The sequence below is a fragment of the Muntiacus reevesi genome, chromosome 14 (assembly GCF_963930625.1).
Source record: "Muntiacus reevesi chromosome 14, mMunRee1.1, whole genome shotgun sequence".
NCBI classification, from domain to species: Eukaryota; Metazoa; Chordata; class Mammalia; order Artiodactyla; family Cervidae; genus Muntiacus; species Muntiacus reevesi.
The window spans coordinates 27,742,623-27,762,392 of NC_089262.1; the positions used below are offsets into that span (position 1 = coordinate 27,742,623).

A 19,770-nucleotide genomic window follows, 5' to 3' on the forward strand; every position below is an offset into this window, starting at 1 on the left:
GGCACCCCATAAACACAGGGACACACACATACTCTCTACAAACACAGGGTTCTGCAATACATTCCTGGAGGAAGTTCCTCACTTTTCCTTACTGTCCTCCCAGGTTGAAAATCACTTTAAACATCCACCTGAAATGCACATTTGACATTTTCAAAAGGCACCTTTCCAACATAAAATGAATATTCAATCATAAAATCTGCAGTTATTCCCAAAAGAGGGTGCCTGCTTCCCTCAGCCCCACCTCATTACTGGTGATGCTGGGGAGGCTCTGACACTTAGGCCCTCTCTGCACCAGTGGTGCACAAACAGAAGCCAATGTTGGCCCTGTGGTTTATCAATCTTCCTTCTACACTGGAATTTTAACACATCCACAAAAATAGGTGAGGAAAAGCAAAAGCTCTGCCTGTTTAAATGTTCTGAACCTCAGGGCCTTCAACTTTATTTCAAGAATAATGATACCCCTCGGGGAGCCATTCTCCCCTTCCTCCTTGCTAACAGAACAGTGATTCCCTTCAGGTTTGGGGCAGAGAACTTGGGATCTCAGAAGCCAATCCCCCTACGCCACAGATGTCTCTGTCCTAATCCCTGGAAAGTGAACATGCCACCTGCAGATGCGATTAAGGCTACAGAATTTGAGGGGGGTTATCTGGATGGACCCAGCTGAATACTTTAAAAGTGGAAAGGCTCTCGCAGCAGCAGTCAGAGGTGCAACAGAAGAGGCAAGAGACATTTAAAGCACAAGAGGGACTCGACCCACACTGCTGGCTCTGAACATGAAGGAAGAGGTCCATGGGCCGAGGAATGCACAGGGGGTCCAGAAGCCGGGAACAGCCCACATCTGCCAGACAGCAAGGAGACAAGGGCCTCCATCCCACAGTCATAAGGAACTGAACTCTGCCAACAACCTGAATGAGCAAGAAAACAGGTTATCTCCAGAAAGGAGAGCAGTCCTACCAGTACCTCAACTTAGCCAGGGAGACCCGAGTTTGACTTCTGATCTATAGAACTGTGAGCTAATAAATGTGCCATATTTTAAGCCATGAATGAAGTCTGTGGAGATGGGTTATGGCAGAGATGGAAAATTAATCCATTAAACACGATTCGGGGCGAAGGGACGGAAGAAGAGATCCCCGGGCACCCTGGGCTCCACCCAGTACTGCCCTCTGCATCTGTGTCTGGGCAGAGGTGTGTATGGACACGATGCCTGGGGCTCCCGTGGGCATCCTACAACCATGGTGGACCCTCCGGAAGACAGCGATGCCCACCTACGGTCCTGCCATCACTAAGGCACTAAATACACACCAGCCACCACCTCCCTCCAGATGGCTTGTCAAGGAAAACAAACCCAGCAAGCCTAAGCCACAATCAGTTAAGTATTCTCATTTACAACAACATTCTGAAGTAACAGATGCCTTCTTTCCAGGGATGTTTTAAGGATTCAGGGAGGTAATCTGAGACGCGCGGAGCAGTTTCACAAACAGGGCTCCATGTATGAGCTTCTCCTTGCCTGTGTCACCTGAACTATGACTTAAAACCCTGTTTTTCTTTATCAAGTAAAATATCATGCCACCAAGAGAGACCTCTCCAACCTTTTTGCCAGAGGCGACAGTCTCCTGTCAAGCTCACCATAGGTAAGGGCCCAGTCCAAGTCGAAGCTGCTTTTACAAAATTCCGAACAACAGAATGCTCTCTTATCTACCCCACCCACTAAATCTAACATCTCCAGGTTCTCCTGTCCTAAATCTGTAGGTATCCCTTCGTTCACTCATTCATTTCATCAGTGAACATGACTGTGTGTCCGTCCTATGGCAAATACACCTAACTTAATGGGGATGGAGGCATAGTGCCTGTTAGGGGAGAGACAGAGGAAAAAAAAAAAAGAAAGGGAGAGTGACGGAAAATAAAATGGAGATGGAAGAAAGAGAAGGAGAGCGAGCACCCAGAGGTCGTGGGGCCCCACAGCAGCGAGGCACAGCTGCTGAGCCCCACGGAGCCCCATCGTGAGCAGCACGGGCGCTGATGCTCCTGAGAGACCAACATGACGACACTGCGACTCCACAAAACCAGCAACCAGCACGGGAAGCCTGCTATGGGTACCTCTGGTCAAGGGCAGACTTGCAAGAGGCAAACTCAATTCTCCCTTGTTTCTCATTTTGAGGGAAAAACACACACACGCGTACAGATGTATACCGCAGAATGCACAACAGAGCTATGAGTGACCACCAGCATCAAGACTAGCAGTGTCATCAAAAATCAGAATGAAGAGATCGTTCCATAAACCTTTGGCACTCTTGCCTTTGCAAAGCAGCTTTCGTCTACAGCAGTGGTTCTCAACCAGGGGGAGGGGTGTTCTCTCACCCCCCAGGGGACACCGGGCAATGTCAGAAGACAGTTTCAGTTATCACAGGCATGAGGGTGCTACTGGCATCCAGGGCACAGAGCCGGAGATGCTGCCCAACATCTGACCCTGCACCGGCAGGACCCGTGCCCAAGGGGCTATCCAGCCCAAGACGCCGACAGCACCGGGCTTGAGAAGCTCTGGTCCATAGCTCCTCTCCTACCAGACCTACCACCTGATCCATGGGGTCACTGGAGTAGTAGTTTTCTGAGTGGGTGCACCGAATCCACACAGGCTTAAGGAGCTCCTCCTCCTCCTCCTCATTTTTGTCAGGCAGCGCCTCCTCTGGCTCCTTTTCCTTGATTGAGGTATAATTTTTCTCTTTGCCAGAGCCCTGGATGTCACTCCATCTGTCTTTTTCTTCCTCCCAGCGAGCTCTCTTCTTCTCCCTGCTTGGGGAGCGACTTCAAAAGGGGGCGAAGGGAGGCTATTAAAAATGTTCTTTCCTTGTAAAACTTTTCTATTTTACCTGTTTAGTTCATTTGTCACCTAAAAGAAAAATGTCACGCCAAACCACCATATTCATTTGTGTGAAAAACCAGTGACCCCCTGACACCAGTCTGCTGACATCAGAATCACCTGAAGTTACTTGTTTAAAAATACAAATTCCCAGGCCCTACCCCAGATCTACTTACTGATTCACAGTCTCCGGGGGTGGGGCCCAAGACTCTGTATTTTTAATAATCTCCCCAGGTGATTCTGGTGTGCATCCGGCAGGTTCAGGAGCAACCAGCAAACCATAACTCCTAGAATAGAAAGATCTCTGGGAAACATGTGGACATCTCCATCTATAGACAATCTCAGCATTGAGCACACTAATTTTGAATTCTCCACATCTTGCTTTGCCAAGAGAAAAAAAAAGTCTTCACAAAACATGGTTTCCACTTAGCCATAAATTTAGCCTGAGGACCAAAATCCAAGAGTGAACCAGTTATACCATCCCTCACCATTTCTCTGGAAGCCTGTACTTGGGTATTACTGCTTAATGAACCACCAATTCACCTAATTCTGATCCCCACAAATACTAATAGTAACTCAATTAAAAAGGAAAAAAGCAATTCTATCTCCTTGAATCGCTGGAGCATGAAATTTGCAAAGGCTCAGCGTACGGATGTGCTTGGAGGGAAAAACCCATAGGGTAGATTTTTAAATTAAGCCCAGGACATTTCAGTGGAACCAGACAGACTTGGAGAATCCAGCCAAGGAAAGAGACTGCTTTATTAGTGATGTGCTGCCACCTAGGCAGTTCTACTAACAAAGTCACTCTTATCCAAGAAAGTTTACATCTGGGTCAAAGTCACAAGTAAGTTTTTCCATCAACACTATCACTCATTTCTAATTTTATAGCAGGGAAAATATAATTGTAGGTGTATATACATCAGGGGGAAAATAGTGGGTGATTAGAAGGATTATATATATTACTTATCGATGCAACTTCTAAATATTACAGTGTACATCAAGAGGTTTGTTACCAGAAAAAAATATTTACTGTGAAGTAAAATGTATATATGTTCACTATAGAAAAATAAAACAAAAATCACCTGTAACACCACTCAGAGATAACAATTATATTTCACAAATATGTTAAAAGATATGGATATATATACATACAAGTTTCTAAAAACAGGAACTCTGTAACCTGTTCTCAACAAAGGGGTAAATCAGGAACATCATTCTACTTCAATACATCTACATCTGAACCATTTTTAATAATGCATATCATTCTTTTATATGTATATATCGTAATCTGACAAATCTGATCATTGTCATTTAGGATGTTACCTTTCTTCCCCCATTGTAAACAATGCTACTATAAACACACTGGTGTTCTTTGCATACTTGTCATATTATTTCACACACAAAGAGTGTGTACTTTTTTAAAGGCTTCTCTACAGATAAGAATTACCAGTTTAGATTACCACCAAAACTGTATGTGATTTCCCATTTCCACACAACCCGTCGACATGATTGTTTTTAATCTTTTCTAGCCTTACAAAGAGAGCATCTCATTTAATTTGTCACTGCTGAAATAACACATTTCACATTCACTTCTTTTATTAATATGAACATGAATCAATACACCATGCCAATATTTTTTAAATTAGGATTACAGTCTTTTTATTGACAGTTTTTTATTTTAATTATCACCCATCTTCTGTCATATGTAATGTAACCTTTTTCAGTCTATTTTCCTTTTAATTGCTTATAGCTACATCGGAGAAGGCGATGGCAACCCACTCCAGTACTCTTGCCTGGAAAATCCCATGGACAGAGGAGCCTGGTAGGCTGCAGTCCATGGGATTGCGAAGAGTCGGACACGACTGAAGCGACTTAGCAGCAGCAGCAGCATAGCTACATACAATCTTTATGTGGCCAAATGCAAAGATTGTTTTTGTTTCTATTTCCAGTCTTAGTGTTATGGCTGTTAATCCTTTCCTATAGCAAGGTTAAACAAATATTTTATATTTTTCAGTTACTTTTAACATTAATTTTTTTTTTACTCTATCTGTCCAAGATCTAAGGCAGAAATCTGAACCCAATTTCTTTTCCATACAGTTTGCATTGTTTCCATATCAGTTTCTCCTCTGATTTGAAAAAACAACTTTATGATAGATGTAAACCTTTATATATATAGGTTGAATGTTGTTCCAGATTGGTCTCATTGACCTATTTATACCCATACCAAACTGTGCATTATTTTTCTTCATTAGACTCACTTCTATTCCCAAGAAAAATTTGAGTCCTAGTAAAGTTCTAAAAACAGTACCTCAACTGAACTTACATTAAAATTAAAGATTTTTTGGAAGGCAAATATACTCACCACTATACCACCAACACCACTAAAACCTACAAATATTTTGGAGGAACACTGGTATGTTTTTTAACCCTATCTTCCACTCCCACTACAGGAATTTAACATGCCCTCCATTCATTTACATCACCTTCCTTGTCATCTACCACACTTAATATCTTCCTATTGATCTATATATTTTTAAGTTTATTAAGAAATTTAACTTTACTCATTTAAATTTTATATTATATTTTCTATTAGTAAGTAGGTGTTCCTGGTATTCAGGGGAGGCTCTTAATTACAATATGTTTATTGTATAACTGTCAGCTTCAGTGAGTGAATTCTAACATTTCTTGACTGATTCTCTTGAACTGTCCTGGTGATATCATTAGCTAATAATGGCAAATCCTGCCTCCCTGTGGTGTGGTTTTATTTGTTTTTGTTTGTGGTCCTTCCTGAGAGCCTGACACTCTTGTAAGCACTCTGATACACTTAGTCCTGACAAGAATCCTGAGGCAGATATAAACATCCCCTAGACAGGAAACAGAATTAGAAATTATGTCACTTGCCCACTCTCACACAGCTAGTAAGTAATAGTTAAATGCTAATATGATTATTTGACACAGACATTATAGTAGACATGTACTAAAAATCCCACCAAATGTTTTATTATTATCACCATCGAGAAACACAGGCAGAAGACATCCTTACGCCATCCACTTTAGGCAGGTGTCTTAAATAATGGATGATCAGGGTTGTCTATTGTGAACAACAATTAGTATTCTTTTTTTCTTTTTTCCTTTTTTTAACACTTTGAGAGGGACATTTCAAAATAGGAGTAAAACGTAATTTTAGGTAGGTGTCTCAGGCATTTCAAATTTCAAAATCCAAACTCAAAATTGTTGATAGTATGCTATATTATGAACTATGATAACTTTTCCTCCTTTACAGTATTTACATCTATAACGTTTATTTTCTCATCTACTGCATTAGTTAGAATTCAAAGAATCCAAGTCTCTGCCTTCTCCACAAGTTACTGGGTATTGGAGAAGAAACAACTAAGCCAAGAGATTTCTAGCATTCCACATTAAAAACCAACCTCAGATGGGCTTTTCCCCTATCTTTCTCTCCTCCTCTTCCTCAGGCCCTTTCTCACTGAACAGACTCTTCCTAGTTGACCTCATCTAATTCATGGCTTTTAGCATTTCCGGCGAAGATCTCTTTTCCGAACCTTATACTTCTGTGTCCCACTAGGTACCACAAAATGCCACCAGCTGTCTCACTGACTTTCAAACTCCACTCGCCCAAAATTGAACTCATTCTTTTGCCTGTTTCTTAGTGTTTCTAGCCCTCCAAGGGAAACATCAGATCTCAGGTGATGAGACTTGGGTCCTACTGACTCCCACCTCGATCTCTCTCAATTACCTCCAACTTCCCCATTATCATTGCCACAATGGGTTGGTCTAGCCACAATCATTTCTTTCCTGGGTTACTAACAAAAGCCTAAATTCATTTCCCAACCTCCAGGTTTGATCCTCTGAGGTCACTTCTCCAGTGCAGCCTTCCACTTGCTCTTTCTCTCGCCCTACCAGCTGCCTTCCCTCAGGCACTCCTACCCATCCTCCAGGGAATCAGCACATTGTCAATTTCTCTATGACCACCCGAAACTGAGTTACTAACTACTGCGTTCCAAAAGCAATATGTATTTGCTCTATCGAAAGCACTTCTCACAGCACTCAACTTTCTTATTCCTGGAAAGCGGGGACTCTTGTTAAAGTACTATCACCAACCGTATAATACCGGGGACACACAAGAATACGATGTTTGCCATTTGCTTGTTAAGACATACATGAGGTGACAGTGGTGGGAAACGGGGTCTCCTTGTCTTTTTTTCTAACGTGTATGGGAAGGCCTATAAGGTTTCAACAATAAATTTGACTCTTCTCAGAGGGTATCAGTCATGTTCATCACAAGATAATGTTCTCTATCAAGATACAGAAGTCTGCTTATACATCTACTTTACCAGTTTCTACTCATAATTGAATGCAACTTTAAATTGCTAATAGGCAAGTACTGAGATAACTCTAGAGATTCTGACACAAAGAATTACAGTTATATATCTCCTTATACTAATCTATCTACCCATGCAACCTTGGAATAAACCCTCAACTATTGTAACACACAACTGAAAACAACCTGCTAATATACTAATCAGTATTTTCATATCCATATTCACTAAAGAAATTGTTTTGTGGTTTTCTTTTCATTGATAGTTTTGCCATTTGGATTTTCCTGATATCACAGTATGAGCTGAGCTTTCCTTCCATCTTCTTCAGTGTTCTAAAAACAGTTTCAGACTTTTTTGGAAGTGACACAAACTCAACTTTCTCCCATAGTTATTGGCCTCTTAAAATTTTCTGCTCTAAGTGTAAGGTTTATAATTTTTGTTTTCATAGAAACAACCCGTCACATTCAAGTTTTTAAATTTCTCAAATAAAACATCAGTACTTATACCAACACACTATAATTTTTAAAACCCCTTCATTCCTACAATAATACATTCTTTCTTATACCTAATGGATATGTGCTTTTCTTTTCTTGATTTGCCACTTTTAAAACTGTACAGCCTTTCAAAGAAATCTTGCACTTATTTACAAATATTATTATGGTGCTATAGTTCTAGTTTCGAGTTTATTAATTTATTTTACCTTTAATACCTTTTTCTGCTCTTTTAGAGTCAAATGATTAGATTATAAATATATATATAGTTACCATTTATTTGGCACTACTGGGCCAAGTGCTAAGTGTTTTATGTGTGTTATCTCAATGACCCCTCGTCACTCAATAAGGAAAATATGACTGTCCTTATTTTAGACAAAGACACTGAGGCTTAAAAAAAAGTTCCTCTGCCCAATAACAAAGTTGGGAAAATGAATAATTGACCCAAAATCTGTCAGATTATAGAGAGTGCTATTCTTAATTACCACTTATTAAGACATAAATTTTTAGCTCTTGATATAGAATTGGTTACGTCCTATAAATTTTTATTTGCCACAATTTCAATGTCATATTTCCAAATAAGGTGTTATTGTAGTTTTTTTTTTTTCCTGAAACAAGTAAACTTAAGAGCATAATTATGAATTTTCAAGTCTTTAAAAAAAAACAAACCTTGAATTACTAATATAGAGTTTTACAGCAACTGAGGTCACAAAGTGGCCTAATTTGGGGGACTTATCAGGATTTTCCTTGTGCATCCCATATACATCTCGAAATAAAAGGTTTTTCAGTAACTGGCAACTTCAGCTTTTCACAGTGTTCTTTGGACAGATGTTCAGGCTGTTCTGAAGACCTGGCTGACACCCTGCACAAGCACAAAATCTAAATTTCAGGAGATAATCCTATGACTTCCAGTGTCAACTCCTTGCTTACCTTCCAGATCTCTTATACTCTTTTTTGTAGGACCTTTCCAGAGATGGTGATCTTCGGCTGTCCCGGTGCCTGTGTCTCTCCCGTTCCCGCTCTCTTAAAGGAATTAATACACAGAGCTGTTTTCAACAGAAAGACTCAAAAACACCATCTCTTTTCACTGAATTCATCTAAATAAATGGACCTCACCTCGCCTAAGTATTTTGCAGCACTATCCACTATGGGGCATTTGTATTCACCCTTCATGTATTAGAGGTTAAAGGAGCATTTCACTTTATGCAAGTTAACTACCTTAGACATTTCTTGCTGTTTTCTTTTAAAAAAAAGAAGTCATACTTAATACTAAGCAATGAAGGGAATTTTATCATGATCTTCTCTTGAGACCTTCCAACCAGCCAATCATTCTACAGGGAAAACTTCAAAGGATTCAACTGCCTATTGATTTCTGGAACACTCTTAATTTCGTCCAACAAATAAATGCACATAATAAAGATTTGGACAAGGGTCTATAATGAAGAGCTCTAAACTCTTATAGATTATACACCTGAGGTATAGTTTTTAGTCATTACTAACTACCATGAGACTCTAGACCACTTCACCTTTAAGTGCTGTTTTCATCAGGGAAAGAAAAAAAAAAACTCTAAATAGAGACACTGAGTTTACTCAGTGTAAAACTAGAATGCAGGATTTTTAACCTTCCAACATAAAGCTGGAATTTAGTAATAATGATAGTAATAACTTATGCGCCTAATCAATAAGTACAATGAGATCTGAAAAAAAAATTGGAATCCCAGTGGGTTTACATCAGAACTAAATCTAAAGGAAATAAATACTAGGTCTTAGACTGGGGCCAAAACATGCTTTATTAGCCTGAGTCCAGCAAAGAAGACTACAAAAATGTCTAAACTCAAAAATAGCCACCACCCCCTCAACCCCACCACCACTTCCACTGCGGGGACCAGATTCAATCCCTGGTAGGGGAACTAAAAATCCCATATGCCTGTCACACGGCATGGACAAAAAAGAAATAATAATTCCCTACCTATAGCCAAATAGAAGAAATGTAAATTCACTGAAATCAAAACTTACAAAATTTATAAGAGATCTTAGATATTAACACAAAAATTGTTTTTCCACTTAAAAATCACCCCTTCCTCAAGAAAGACGTCTTTGAATAACACTTTTAACATATACTTAAGGCTCAGGTATACACCAGCTGTCCAAAGTAAAGTAGCCAGTGCTTGGGATTCCACATTCTTTATCTGATACACTTCTAAAATGACAGCTTACTTTTAGACAGCAAATCCCATCTAGTGAGTGGTAACACATGACAACGATATAATGTAATCTGAGATGGCATGGCGGCTGAAAAAAAAACTGCCTCTATTTCCAAATAAAAACTTTATTTAAAGGATATTCCTAATTTTTTGTTTGTTTTTGTAACATCTAGGGGACAGGATTTTGCATTCAAGGGTGGTACTTCTCATGAAGACTGCTACCTCTGAGTGGCTATGAACTGAAAAGACCAGTATAAATCACTGTAATACTATATGATGAACCCATTTAAAGCAAGAAAAATGATGCTTCGGTTATTTTTCCAAAAATTCTTCCCGGTTTGGGACCATGAAGATATTCCCTAGATACACAATACCAGCTCTCCAGTGGCTCCACACCTCAACAGGACAGGTATGGGGTTCCTGTGCTGTAACACTGATCAAATGTGGCAGGCCACTGCCCTGCTCCCTGCTGGCTGCCCCTGCAGCTCTTCCTTTTCCCATTCCCTGGAGGAACCTGGATCTTTCACAACAGCAAATGCATGCATCTACTTCTTCACAAACCTTCTCTGGAAATAGTCTGCCCTGAAACAATCTTGTAATACTATTCACCCAGATTTCACAGGAGGAGAAGAAGAAAAGGAAAAATTAAATTTGAAAAAGCGTGGATGCACTTTCCCCAAGAAGCCAGGGTAGAAGCAGCCAGAAGACAGAGTGAAGAATTTGCATAAATTTCATCTAATCTAATGCACAACTTTGTGAACGTGTTTTCTCCAGTGTACTTTCAGAAGTTACATACTAGCACTTCACAGGGTCCATGCTTGGTTCACAGAAGCATTCTATATAAGACAGAGGACTGACACTCTAAGAACCCCAGAGGGAACTGATTTTACTGCGGCTGTGACATTAAGGCCACTCCAGAGCAAACACCCCCAAGCACATCATAAAACAACTCCAGGGTAAATAAAGGCCATGTAGAAAGACGAGCTAACTGCCTAAGGTTCCCCCACAGTAAAGGAGTTGTGGTTTAAGCTAACGGGGATTAAGGGTCATTTTTTCAGCATTTGATTTCACTTAGTGACAGGGATCCTCAATTTACAGGACATCTGTGTTTCTTCAAGCTTAAGCCTGGATGGGAGAACTCGGGAATTTACAGCAGAACCCTAAAAACTACAGTACTCTCAAACAGAAAAAAAAAAAAAGTCATCTGGAATGTCGAAGTTTGCAGCAAAATGTTTCCCCAAAGACAGGTTTAGTAACCATCACTTTAAGTATGAAGAAAACTAACAATCTCTTTCGAGTTTAGATTTTCACCATAAAATTGTAAAATAAACCCTCACAGGTCTCTGCCAACTAATCCATCAAAAGGTAAGAACAAAACTGACAAGGAACAGTAGGTCATGCTGAAAAGACTTTTCAAAGTCTACGGACTCTAGTCAGCTTTAGCCCACCAGAATCGGTCACCCCTGCAGGAAACGTGTCACTTCTGCCTTCGACTGGGCATCAGGGAGAAGCAAAAGTGCATTTTCCTTCCAAAGCTTCCAAGGTCTGGAAGGCTTCCTCCCAAACCTTTAGGACTGAGAATGAATGCTACCATTTACTGGCAAAATGTTCTGTCAGAATCAAACACACAGCCATGAGAACAACATGGAAACCAAGAAGCACATAAATTCCATAGGAGTCAAGACTCACTCTCTACAAACCCAAGTAACAAGGTGACCTGGTTTGGGGACCTCAAACTTTTCAGCACAGAAGTTCCACAAGACAATGAAGGTGAGTGAACACACCACAGCAGCCAGAAAGAGAAGCACCATTACCAGCTTGACAAGTGGAAAACCAAAAATCTTCACTGATACAAACAGTCCACTGAAGGTACAAATAAATATTAGTAGAATCAATATGTGCACATTTTTATTTTTCCATCTAAAGCAATGGTTCTTAAGTTTAGGGTAACAGAGTCATACAATCTCTTAAGAATCTGCTGTAAGCCACTGATCTTCTTACAGAAAAAGATACATAAACATAAAATTTCACAAATAACTTCAGAGAATTTCTAGATACCCATCAATGAATGTCTGCTGGAAACCTTATTTCCTTGTAAATATAGATTTTTGGTCTTTTGGATGGGAACAAAAAAGAAATTTAATCTGGAGTGGATTAGTATGTTCTAAATGCAATTTTATTTAGTATGCATAATTTCGATGCAACAAAATCAAATTAAAAGCTATTTTGAAAACTGTAACTTTGATAATGTATATCTAATATTATTTCATATTATAAAGAAACAGAGCAAGAAAGCAAAAACATAAGATAAACTTCCATTTATCCTAAAAATCAGGAAGCAAGTTCAGCTTGTTAACTAGTTGGATTCCTGACTGATAACAGCGGCCTGCAGGCCACCAATTCCAAAAGAACTCACAGTGCAGTAACCTGACAAGATGGTCATACTGAACATAATTCAATACAACGTCCACACAAACAAGATCTTTTATTGACCATCATTAAAATACCAGCTGTACTCTGTATAGTAATTGGCTTACACTCATTGAAATGAACCTGTGTTGCTAATTTGGGAATGCTTTTCAAAGTGGCTTTTTACCTGAGGTCAACTTCTTTCCTCATCAATTGTCTCTCCCTCTTTAATAAAAAAGCACTTTCCTTTTATAAACCGAAATGCACGGCAGGACCTTTTTGGTCTGGTTTGCTGAGCCGCAGAAATGGCCTGTGTCAGGATCTCCGCAACTTCTCTAAAAACCCACGGGTGTGCTTTACCTGCTCCGCTCGTAGCTCCGGTGGCGGGAGGGCGTGCGCCCTCGCTCGTGATCGGACCTGTAGCGGCTGTCCGGCCTCCTCCGGTCGGGGCTCCGGCCTCGCTCCCGCCGCTCCAGGGACCGATGCCGCTCGCCCCTCCCGTGGCTGTGGTCCCGGTGCCTGCGGTCGTCGAAGTGCTTCAGCCTCTCTGGGGACCGCCTCTCACTGGGAGCCTTGGGGAGCGGGTACGGAGGGAGGTGCCTGAAGTGAGGGCTACTGCTGCTACTTGCACTGGGCGGGAAGGAGCTGGGGCTGCTCTGGAAGCTACTGAAGCTGGGAGGTGGGAAACTGTGGTGCGCGTACCCGGGCGGGTACTGGTAATTGACCTGCTGCGGGACGACGGGAGGCGGCGGCGGATGCGGCAGCGACGGCGGCGGCATCATGAAGGGGAAGGCGCCTGGGCCCGGGGGCGCTCCAGGGACTGGGGGGTTATTGGGGCAGGGCAGCGGAGGCGGCATGGGAGGGAAACAGGGGGGCACGGGGAAGGGGGGCCGCACCTGGTGGCTGGGGAACGGGGGCCGGATGGGGCAGGGGGGGAGGGGGCCTTGCGCTGCAGGAGGCATGGGCGGAGGGAAGGGTACAAAGTCTGGTCTCGGAGGCAGAAAATTGGGCGCCGGAGAGTTGGAGAAGGTGGTGGAAGGGGCGCTGGGAGGTTCGTATTGGTATTGCACAGGAGGCTGCTGAGGGTGAAGCAGTCTCAGGTTTTGGGGCCTGAAGGCTGGTGCGGAGGGTCTGGCTCCATGTCCCCCTCGCCCTCGGGGACACCTGGGTCCTCCCGGGTGGAACGACATTCTGTGACTTTGGTGGAGGAAAGAAAAAGAGAAGAGACAAACTCACTATGTAAACAGCTTTCACCAATACCGGACCACCCCTTAGGCTGCCGGAACATTCCACCCGTCTAATACTGAGTTCTCTGTACTGTCTGAAACGCCTCAGGGCCAATAAACTCCTCTTCCCAGGTCTCAGCCACTCAACTAAAGCCAGTCAGTCCCTGGACCTTGTCGCTTCCTAAGAGGCTCCACTTCCAGCATGATGAGGTCACATCCCAGAGTTCAACCATCTGCTACCGTGTCCTTCTTCAAGCTCCCGCCAACCTTGACCTCACCACATCATTCTGTCCACACATAGGATGTTTCTACACATACACTGAGCATCCTCGTGACACACCTTCCTTCCCACTCAGCACAGACTCACAAATTCAACTCAACATCTCCTAAAAGGAGTCAGTAACCTTGCCCTCCAAGAGAATACCACCTGCTCCTTTTTCAGTGTTTCCTATCTCAATGCATGCATGCATGCTAAGTCCCTTGAGTTGAGTCAAACCCTTTGTGACCCTCTGGACTGTAGCCCACCAGGTTCCTCTGTCCGTGGGATTTTCCAGGCAAGACTACTGTGGTGGGTTTCCATGCCCTCCTTCAGGGGATCATCCCAACCCAAGGATCGAACCCATGTTTCTCATATCTCCTGCACTGGCAGGCGGGTTCTTTACCACACGTGCCACCTGAGAAGCCCCTTCCTGTCTCAACAGATGAGACCATTCGTTGGTCTTCAAGTCATACACCAGGGAAATACCTGACAACTTCTCCTCCCTTAACCCTTCTAGTTAAAAATTTATGCTCAAATGCCTGTATCATTTCAGCTTCATAGATACTTGAATCCGTCCATTCCACACCATCCTCTCCTGCCTCGCTACTACTGTAATACCCTTGTAGGCCTTTCTACAACCAATGTCACCAGCCCCAGGGTCTTGCGAGGTACCCTGCTCTCACACGCTCTGTGGTTCTTTTTGGCAGGTCCAACAATGATTACAGGTCACCAGCTCATTACCTCATTTCACATTTGATGTCTGCCTGACCTCAGAATGGCCAGTGTCATCAGAGCAGGGCTCTAGGATGGCTCCTTAACTACTCTGGTCTGGGTTCCCAGCCATGGATATGACCTATGTTAACACATGCCCTCCTCCTCACCGATCTAAACCTTCCCCACCCCAGATGGCCAGTGTTTGTTCCTCCCTGGTTGCCCAAAAGGATTGCCATTACTATCAGACCACTCACCATGCACTGCCTTGCATCGTGACGTACTATTTGAATATGTCACATTTTCCACAGAGAATATAAACTCTAGAGAACAGAGAGAACAAATAGATATAAAAATGTTTCCCAAACTGCTCATGCTAGAAAATATTTCTGTGATTATCTTAACACTGATTTTGCATGCTCCAATGCAGTTAGCATACTAATAAAATTAAGAGCATGCTGAACTAATGTTCACAACTAATTTTTAAGATGTCCTAAGTACTTTGCCAACAAAGGTCCATCTAGTCAAAGCTGTGGTTTTTCCAGTAGTCATGTAGGGATGTGAGAGCTGGACTACAAAGAAAGTTGAGCACCGAAGAACTGATTATTTTGAACTGTGGTGTTGGAGAAGACTCGAGAATCCCTTGGACTGCAAGGAGATCCAACTAGTCAGTACTAAAGGAAATCAGTCCTGAATATTCATTGGAAGGACTGATGCTGAAGCCGAAACTCCAATACTTTGGACACCTGATGTGAAGAACTAACTCATGGGAAAATGCCCTGATGCTGGGAAAGATTGAAGACAGGAGGAGAAGGGATGACAGAGGATGAGATGGTTGGATGGCATCACTGACTCGATGGACATGAGTTTGAACAAGCTCCAGGAACTGGTGATGAACAAGGAAGCCTGGTATGCTGCAGTGCATGGGGTCGCAAAGAGGCGGACACAACTGAGCAACTGAACTGAACTGAAGTACTCGTCTCTATGACTCAAAAAATCAGTAGCTTAAAAGACTGGAAACTTAGGTATATTCCCTCTCTAATCAGCTAAAAGACCAGGAAGGGAAAAATCATTTCTGTTCTCCCACTCCACATTCTTTCTCCCTCAGTGAGACTAGCATTTAGATTCAAACTTAACTATAATCTGGTCAACATAACAGTTTTCTTTGATTCTCATTCTCAGTCCTTCCCACTGAAGAATGTTATGAAGAGCAAAGTTTTCCAAATATTTGGGTTTCAGCAAAATGTTTTAAAAATCCAAACAAACATTAACTGCAGAAAGTTTCGATTTAGAAGTTTCTTCCTAAAGTCTTTCTAACCAAAAGTTTTACCAACAGGCTTAAGGCAGATTTTCAAATGGCTCATGAAAATAGTTTCAGATTATTTAGCCTTATCAATCACTATGCTTAATAGAAAGTAGACACCAAATAATATTTCATTAATGATTACCAAGCGAACATTTCATACAAAGATGGGCACAATAAAGGACAGAAATGGTATGGACCTAACAGAAACAGAAGAGATTAAGAAGAGGTGGCAAGAATACACAGAAGGGCTGTACAAAAAAGATCTTCACGACCCAAATAACCATGATGGTGTGATCACTCACCCAAAGCCAAGCATCCTGGAGTGCGAAGTCAAATGGGCCTTAGGAAGCCTCATTACAAACAAAGCTAGTGGAGGTGATGGGATTCCAGCCGAGCTATTTCAAATCCTGAAAGATGATGTTGTGAAAGTGCTGCACTCAATATGCCAGCAAATTTGGAAAACTCAGCAGTGGCCATAGGGCTGGAAAAGATCAGTTTTCATTCCAATGCCAAAGAAAGGCAATGCCTAACAATGTTCAAACTACCACACAATTGCACTCATCTCACACGCTAGCAAAGTAATGCTCAAAATTCTCCAAGCCAGGCTTCAAAAGTATGTGAACCAATAACTTCCAGATGTTCAAACTGGATTTAGAAAAGGCAGAGGAACCAGAGATCAAATTTCCAGCATCCACATAGAAAAAGCAAGAGAATTCCAGAAAAACATCTACTTCTGCTTTATTGACTACGCCAAAGCCTTTGACTGTGTGGATCACAACAAACTGTGGAAAATTCTTTGAGAGGGGACTATCAGGCCACCTGACCTGCCTTCTGAGAAATCTGTAGACAGGTCAAGAAGCAACAGTCAGAACCAGACATGGAACAAGACTGGTTCCAAATTGGGAAAGGAGTACATCAAGGCTGTATATTGTCACCCTGCTTATTTAACTTCTATGCAGAGTACATCATGAGGAACACTGGGCTGGATGAAGCACAAGCTGGAATCAAGACTGCCAGGAGAAATATCAATAACTTCAGATATGCAGATGACATCATCCTTATGGCAGAAAGCGGAGAGGAACTAAAGAGCCTCTTGATGAAAGTGAAAGAAGAGAGTGAAAAAGTTGGCTTAAAACTCAACATTCAAAAAACCAAGATGATGGAATCCAGTCCCATCAGTTCATGGCAAATAGATGGGGAAACAATGGAAACAGTGACAGACTTTATTTTCTTGGGCTCCAAAATCACTGCAGATGGTGACTGCAGCCATGAAACCAAAAGATGCTTGCTCCCTGGAAGAAAAGCTATGACTAACCCAGACAGCATATTAAAAAGTAGAGACATTACTTTGCTGACAAAGGTCCGTCTAGTCAAAGCTACGGTTTTTCCAGTAGTCATATATGGATGTGAGAGTTGGACCATAAAGCTGAGCACTGAAGAACATGCTTTTGAACTGTGGTGTTGGAGAAGACTCTTGAGAGTCCCTTGGACTGCAAGGAGATCCAACTAGTTCATTCTAAAGGAAATACATCCTGAATATTCATTGGAAGGACTGACGCTGAAGCCAAAACTCCAATACTTTGGCCACCTGATGGGAAGAACTGACTCACAGGAAAAGACCCTGATGCTGGGAAAGATTGAAGGCGGGAGGAAAAGGGGACGATGAGATGGTTGGATAGCATCACACACTCAATGGACATGAGATTTTGAGCAAGCTCCAGGAGTTGGTGATGGACAGAGAAGCCTGGCGTGTTGCAGTCCATGGGGTCAGAAAGAGTCGTACACAACTGAGCAACTGAACTGAATGATTATCATTCAGTTCAAGACCCTCATGATAAACCTGGGCCTAGACAGCCCCTCCTGTCACCACAAGCTACTGAGGGCCAAAAGAATCAGGCTCAAACTCCATGCTTGGCATTTAAGGCCTTCTGCAATCTGGACCCAACTTCTTCCAAGCTAATCCTCCATTAACTTTCCCATGAAGTGCCTATCATCCTGCATGTGTGCTAAGTCATTTCAGTCATGTCCACTCTTTTCGACCCTATGGATTATGGCCCACCAGTCCCCTGCCAATGGGATTCTCCAGGCAAGAATACTGGAGTGGGTTGCCAGGCCCTCCTCCAGGGGACCTTCCCAACCCAGAAATCAAACCCTCCTCTCATTATGTCTCCTGCATTGGCAGACCGGTTCTTTACCCCTAGGGCCACCTGGGAAGCTCTCCTACACCCTAGATGTTCCCAGTTCCTAAAATGTGAAGTATTATCATCCAGCTTATTCTTTACTCCTGGTCTTCTAAAACCCCTCCCTGTGACTTTGCCCATTGAATTTTTAACCCATCTACCCATGTCAAATGCCACATCTTCTGTGCTGCCTATCTTGGTTCCCTTTAGGAAGTAATCCCATTCCCTCAAGACTTGCGTTGTTCTGAGTCTGTACTTCTTTTACAGCACTTACCAAAGACTGCCTCATATAATAATCATGTGTGTACATGTCTTAACTCCTCCACTAGGTTATTAGCTCCTTGATAAATTGGGTTGACTCATAATCACTTCTGTATCCTTCACAGCCCCTGGCAGAACATCCTGCACACAATAGGTGATCGGTAAGTGTTCACTGGCTCACCATATGTTTCTATGTTGCTACTGGACATTTCCCTACTGAATATATCCACATCCACAACAGGTTTGCATTACCAAAACCAGACAAAAAGCAGGCCTTTTCACTGATTCATGCAACATTTAATGAGCCTAGACAGGTGGGGCATGGTCACAGGCCCTGATCACTCAAAGATGAGTAAGGCACATAGTAAGCAGGGCTCCCGAAGCCCAGAATCCATATGCAAATACATTTTTTTTTAATTACATAATGTGATAAACACAAGAAAAGGAATATGCACAGAATCATGGGGAAACACAAAGGAGTGTACTGAATCTAGAGGTGGACAAGAGTCAGGATGGCCAATACTCCTCAACAGTGTGTTCACTGTTGTTGAACATTCACTATTAGGTCCTCATGGATATTTCTAGAAATAGATATCTGAAAACACTGATTATGAAACTGACCTATTAAAGGCACAGTCAGGCTGTGTTGTGGATATGAACTTCAATTCAAAACTCAAGGAACTCACTGCACCTGGAAAAATAATTATTTTCGGCGTCTGCCTCCTCTTAAGTTGCTGTTTGGAAGCAGGGAAACTAGGGGAGTCCTTTTGCAATTAACATGTGCAGGAACATCAGTCTTTATAGAAAGAGTTGCAAAGTGTGACTACATTTCTATTAACGCGCTCCTCCACCACCTGAATTCCCAGCCCGGTCACTTATATCTGGCTGATCCGTAATTGCGTGTTTCCCTGTTTACATCTCCCGCCAGATAGTGAGCCCCACGATGTAAACTTCCAGTCTCACTCCCCGCCCGAGATCCCCGCGGCTCCAGGCCTGGAGCACCACATACGCGCCACAATGAATGAAAGGTCTCATTTTTCACTACTATTTATTTTCAGGGTCCGGGTCTAGGGTCCCTTATTTTTTTTTGCCCTTCGCTGCAGATCTGAAGAGGAGCTGGCGGATCCTAACTCCCAGGCGCCTCTCGCCCCAGCCCCAGACGCCAGCCCCGTTGAAATTCGTATACTTGGAAACACTCCCTCTTCCAACACCCACAAGCTGACCCTTTTACCTAGAAAAAGCTCTCGGGCTGCGAGGTCGCCGTTAGAGTAAAGCCAGACTTATAGTGTATCCTCCAAGACCGTAGCACCGCCCGCGGCTCCGGAACAGGAAAGCAAGAGAATTAAAAGGCAAACCTGAGAAAGCCGGACCGCAACAGGGGATGCTCCCGGGCTCGCCGCAGCGCCTTGTGCACGGTGATTGATGCTTCAATAAGAACGATAGACATCTAAGCCAATCGTTCTCCTCGAGTCTCTGGAGCCCGCCTCCTGCCCCTTTCCTCCTCCAATCCGAAACCACAACCGGGT

General features: G+C 42.7%; 1 protein-coding gene across 4 annotated transcripts in view; it reads right to left on the reverse strand.

Moving 5' to 3' along the window:
* DROSHA (drosha ribonuclease III) overlaps positions 1-19,614 on the reverse strand; it is a 120,561-nt gene extending 100,947 nt beyond the window's left edge. For 2 of the 4 annotated variants that reach the window (XM_065905456.1, XM_065905453.1), the window contains exons 1-6: positions 19,476-19,614; positions 14,755-14,820; positions 12,662-13,498; positions 8,619-8,711; positions 3,034-3,144; positions 2,571-2,802 (exon numbers count right to left, since the gene is read on the reverse strand). In XM_065905456.1, coding sequence (XP_065761528.1) covers positions 2,571-2,802; positions 3,034-3,144; positions 8,619-8,711; positions 12,662-13,498; positions 14,755-14,771 — 1,290 coding nt within the window. In that variant the 5' untranslated portion in view covers positions 14,772-14,820; positions 19,476-19,614. The remainder of the gene's footprint in view (positions 1-2,570; positions 2,803-3,033; positions 3,145-8,618; positions 8,712-12,661; positions 13,499-14,754; positions 14,821-19,475) is intronic. The other 2 variants (XM_065905457.1, XM_065905454.1) reach the window with 2 other exon arrangements.
* Between the last annotated feature and the right edge of the window lie 156 nt (positions 19,615-19,770).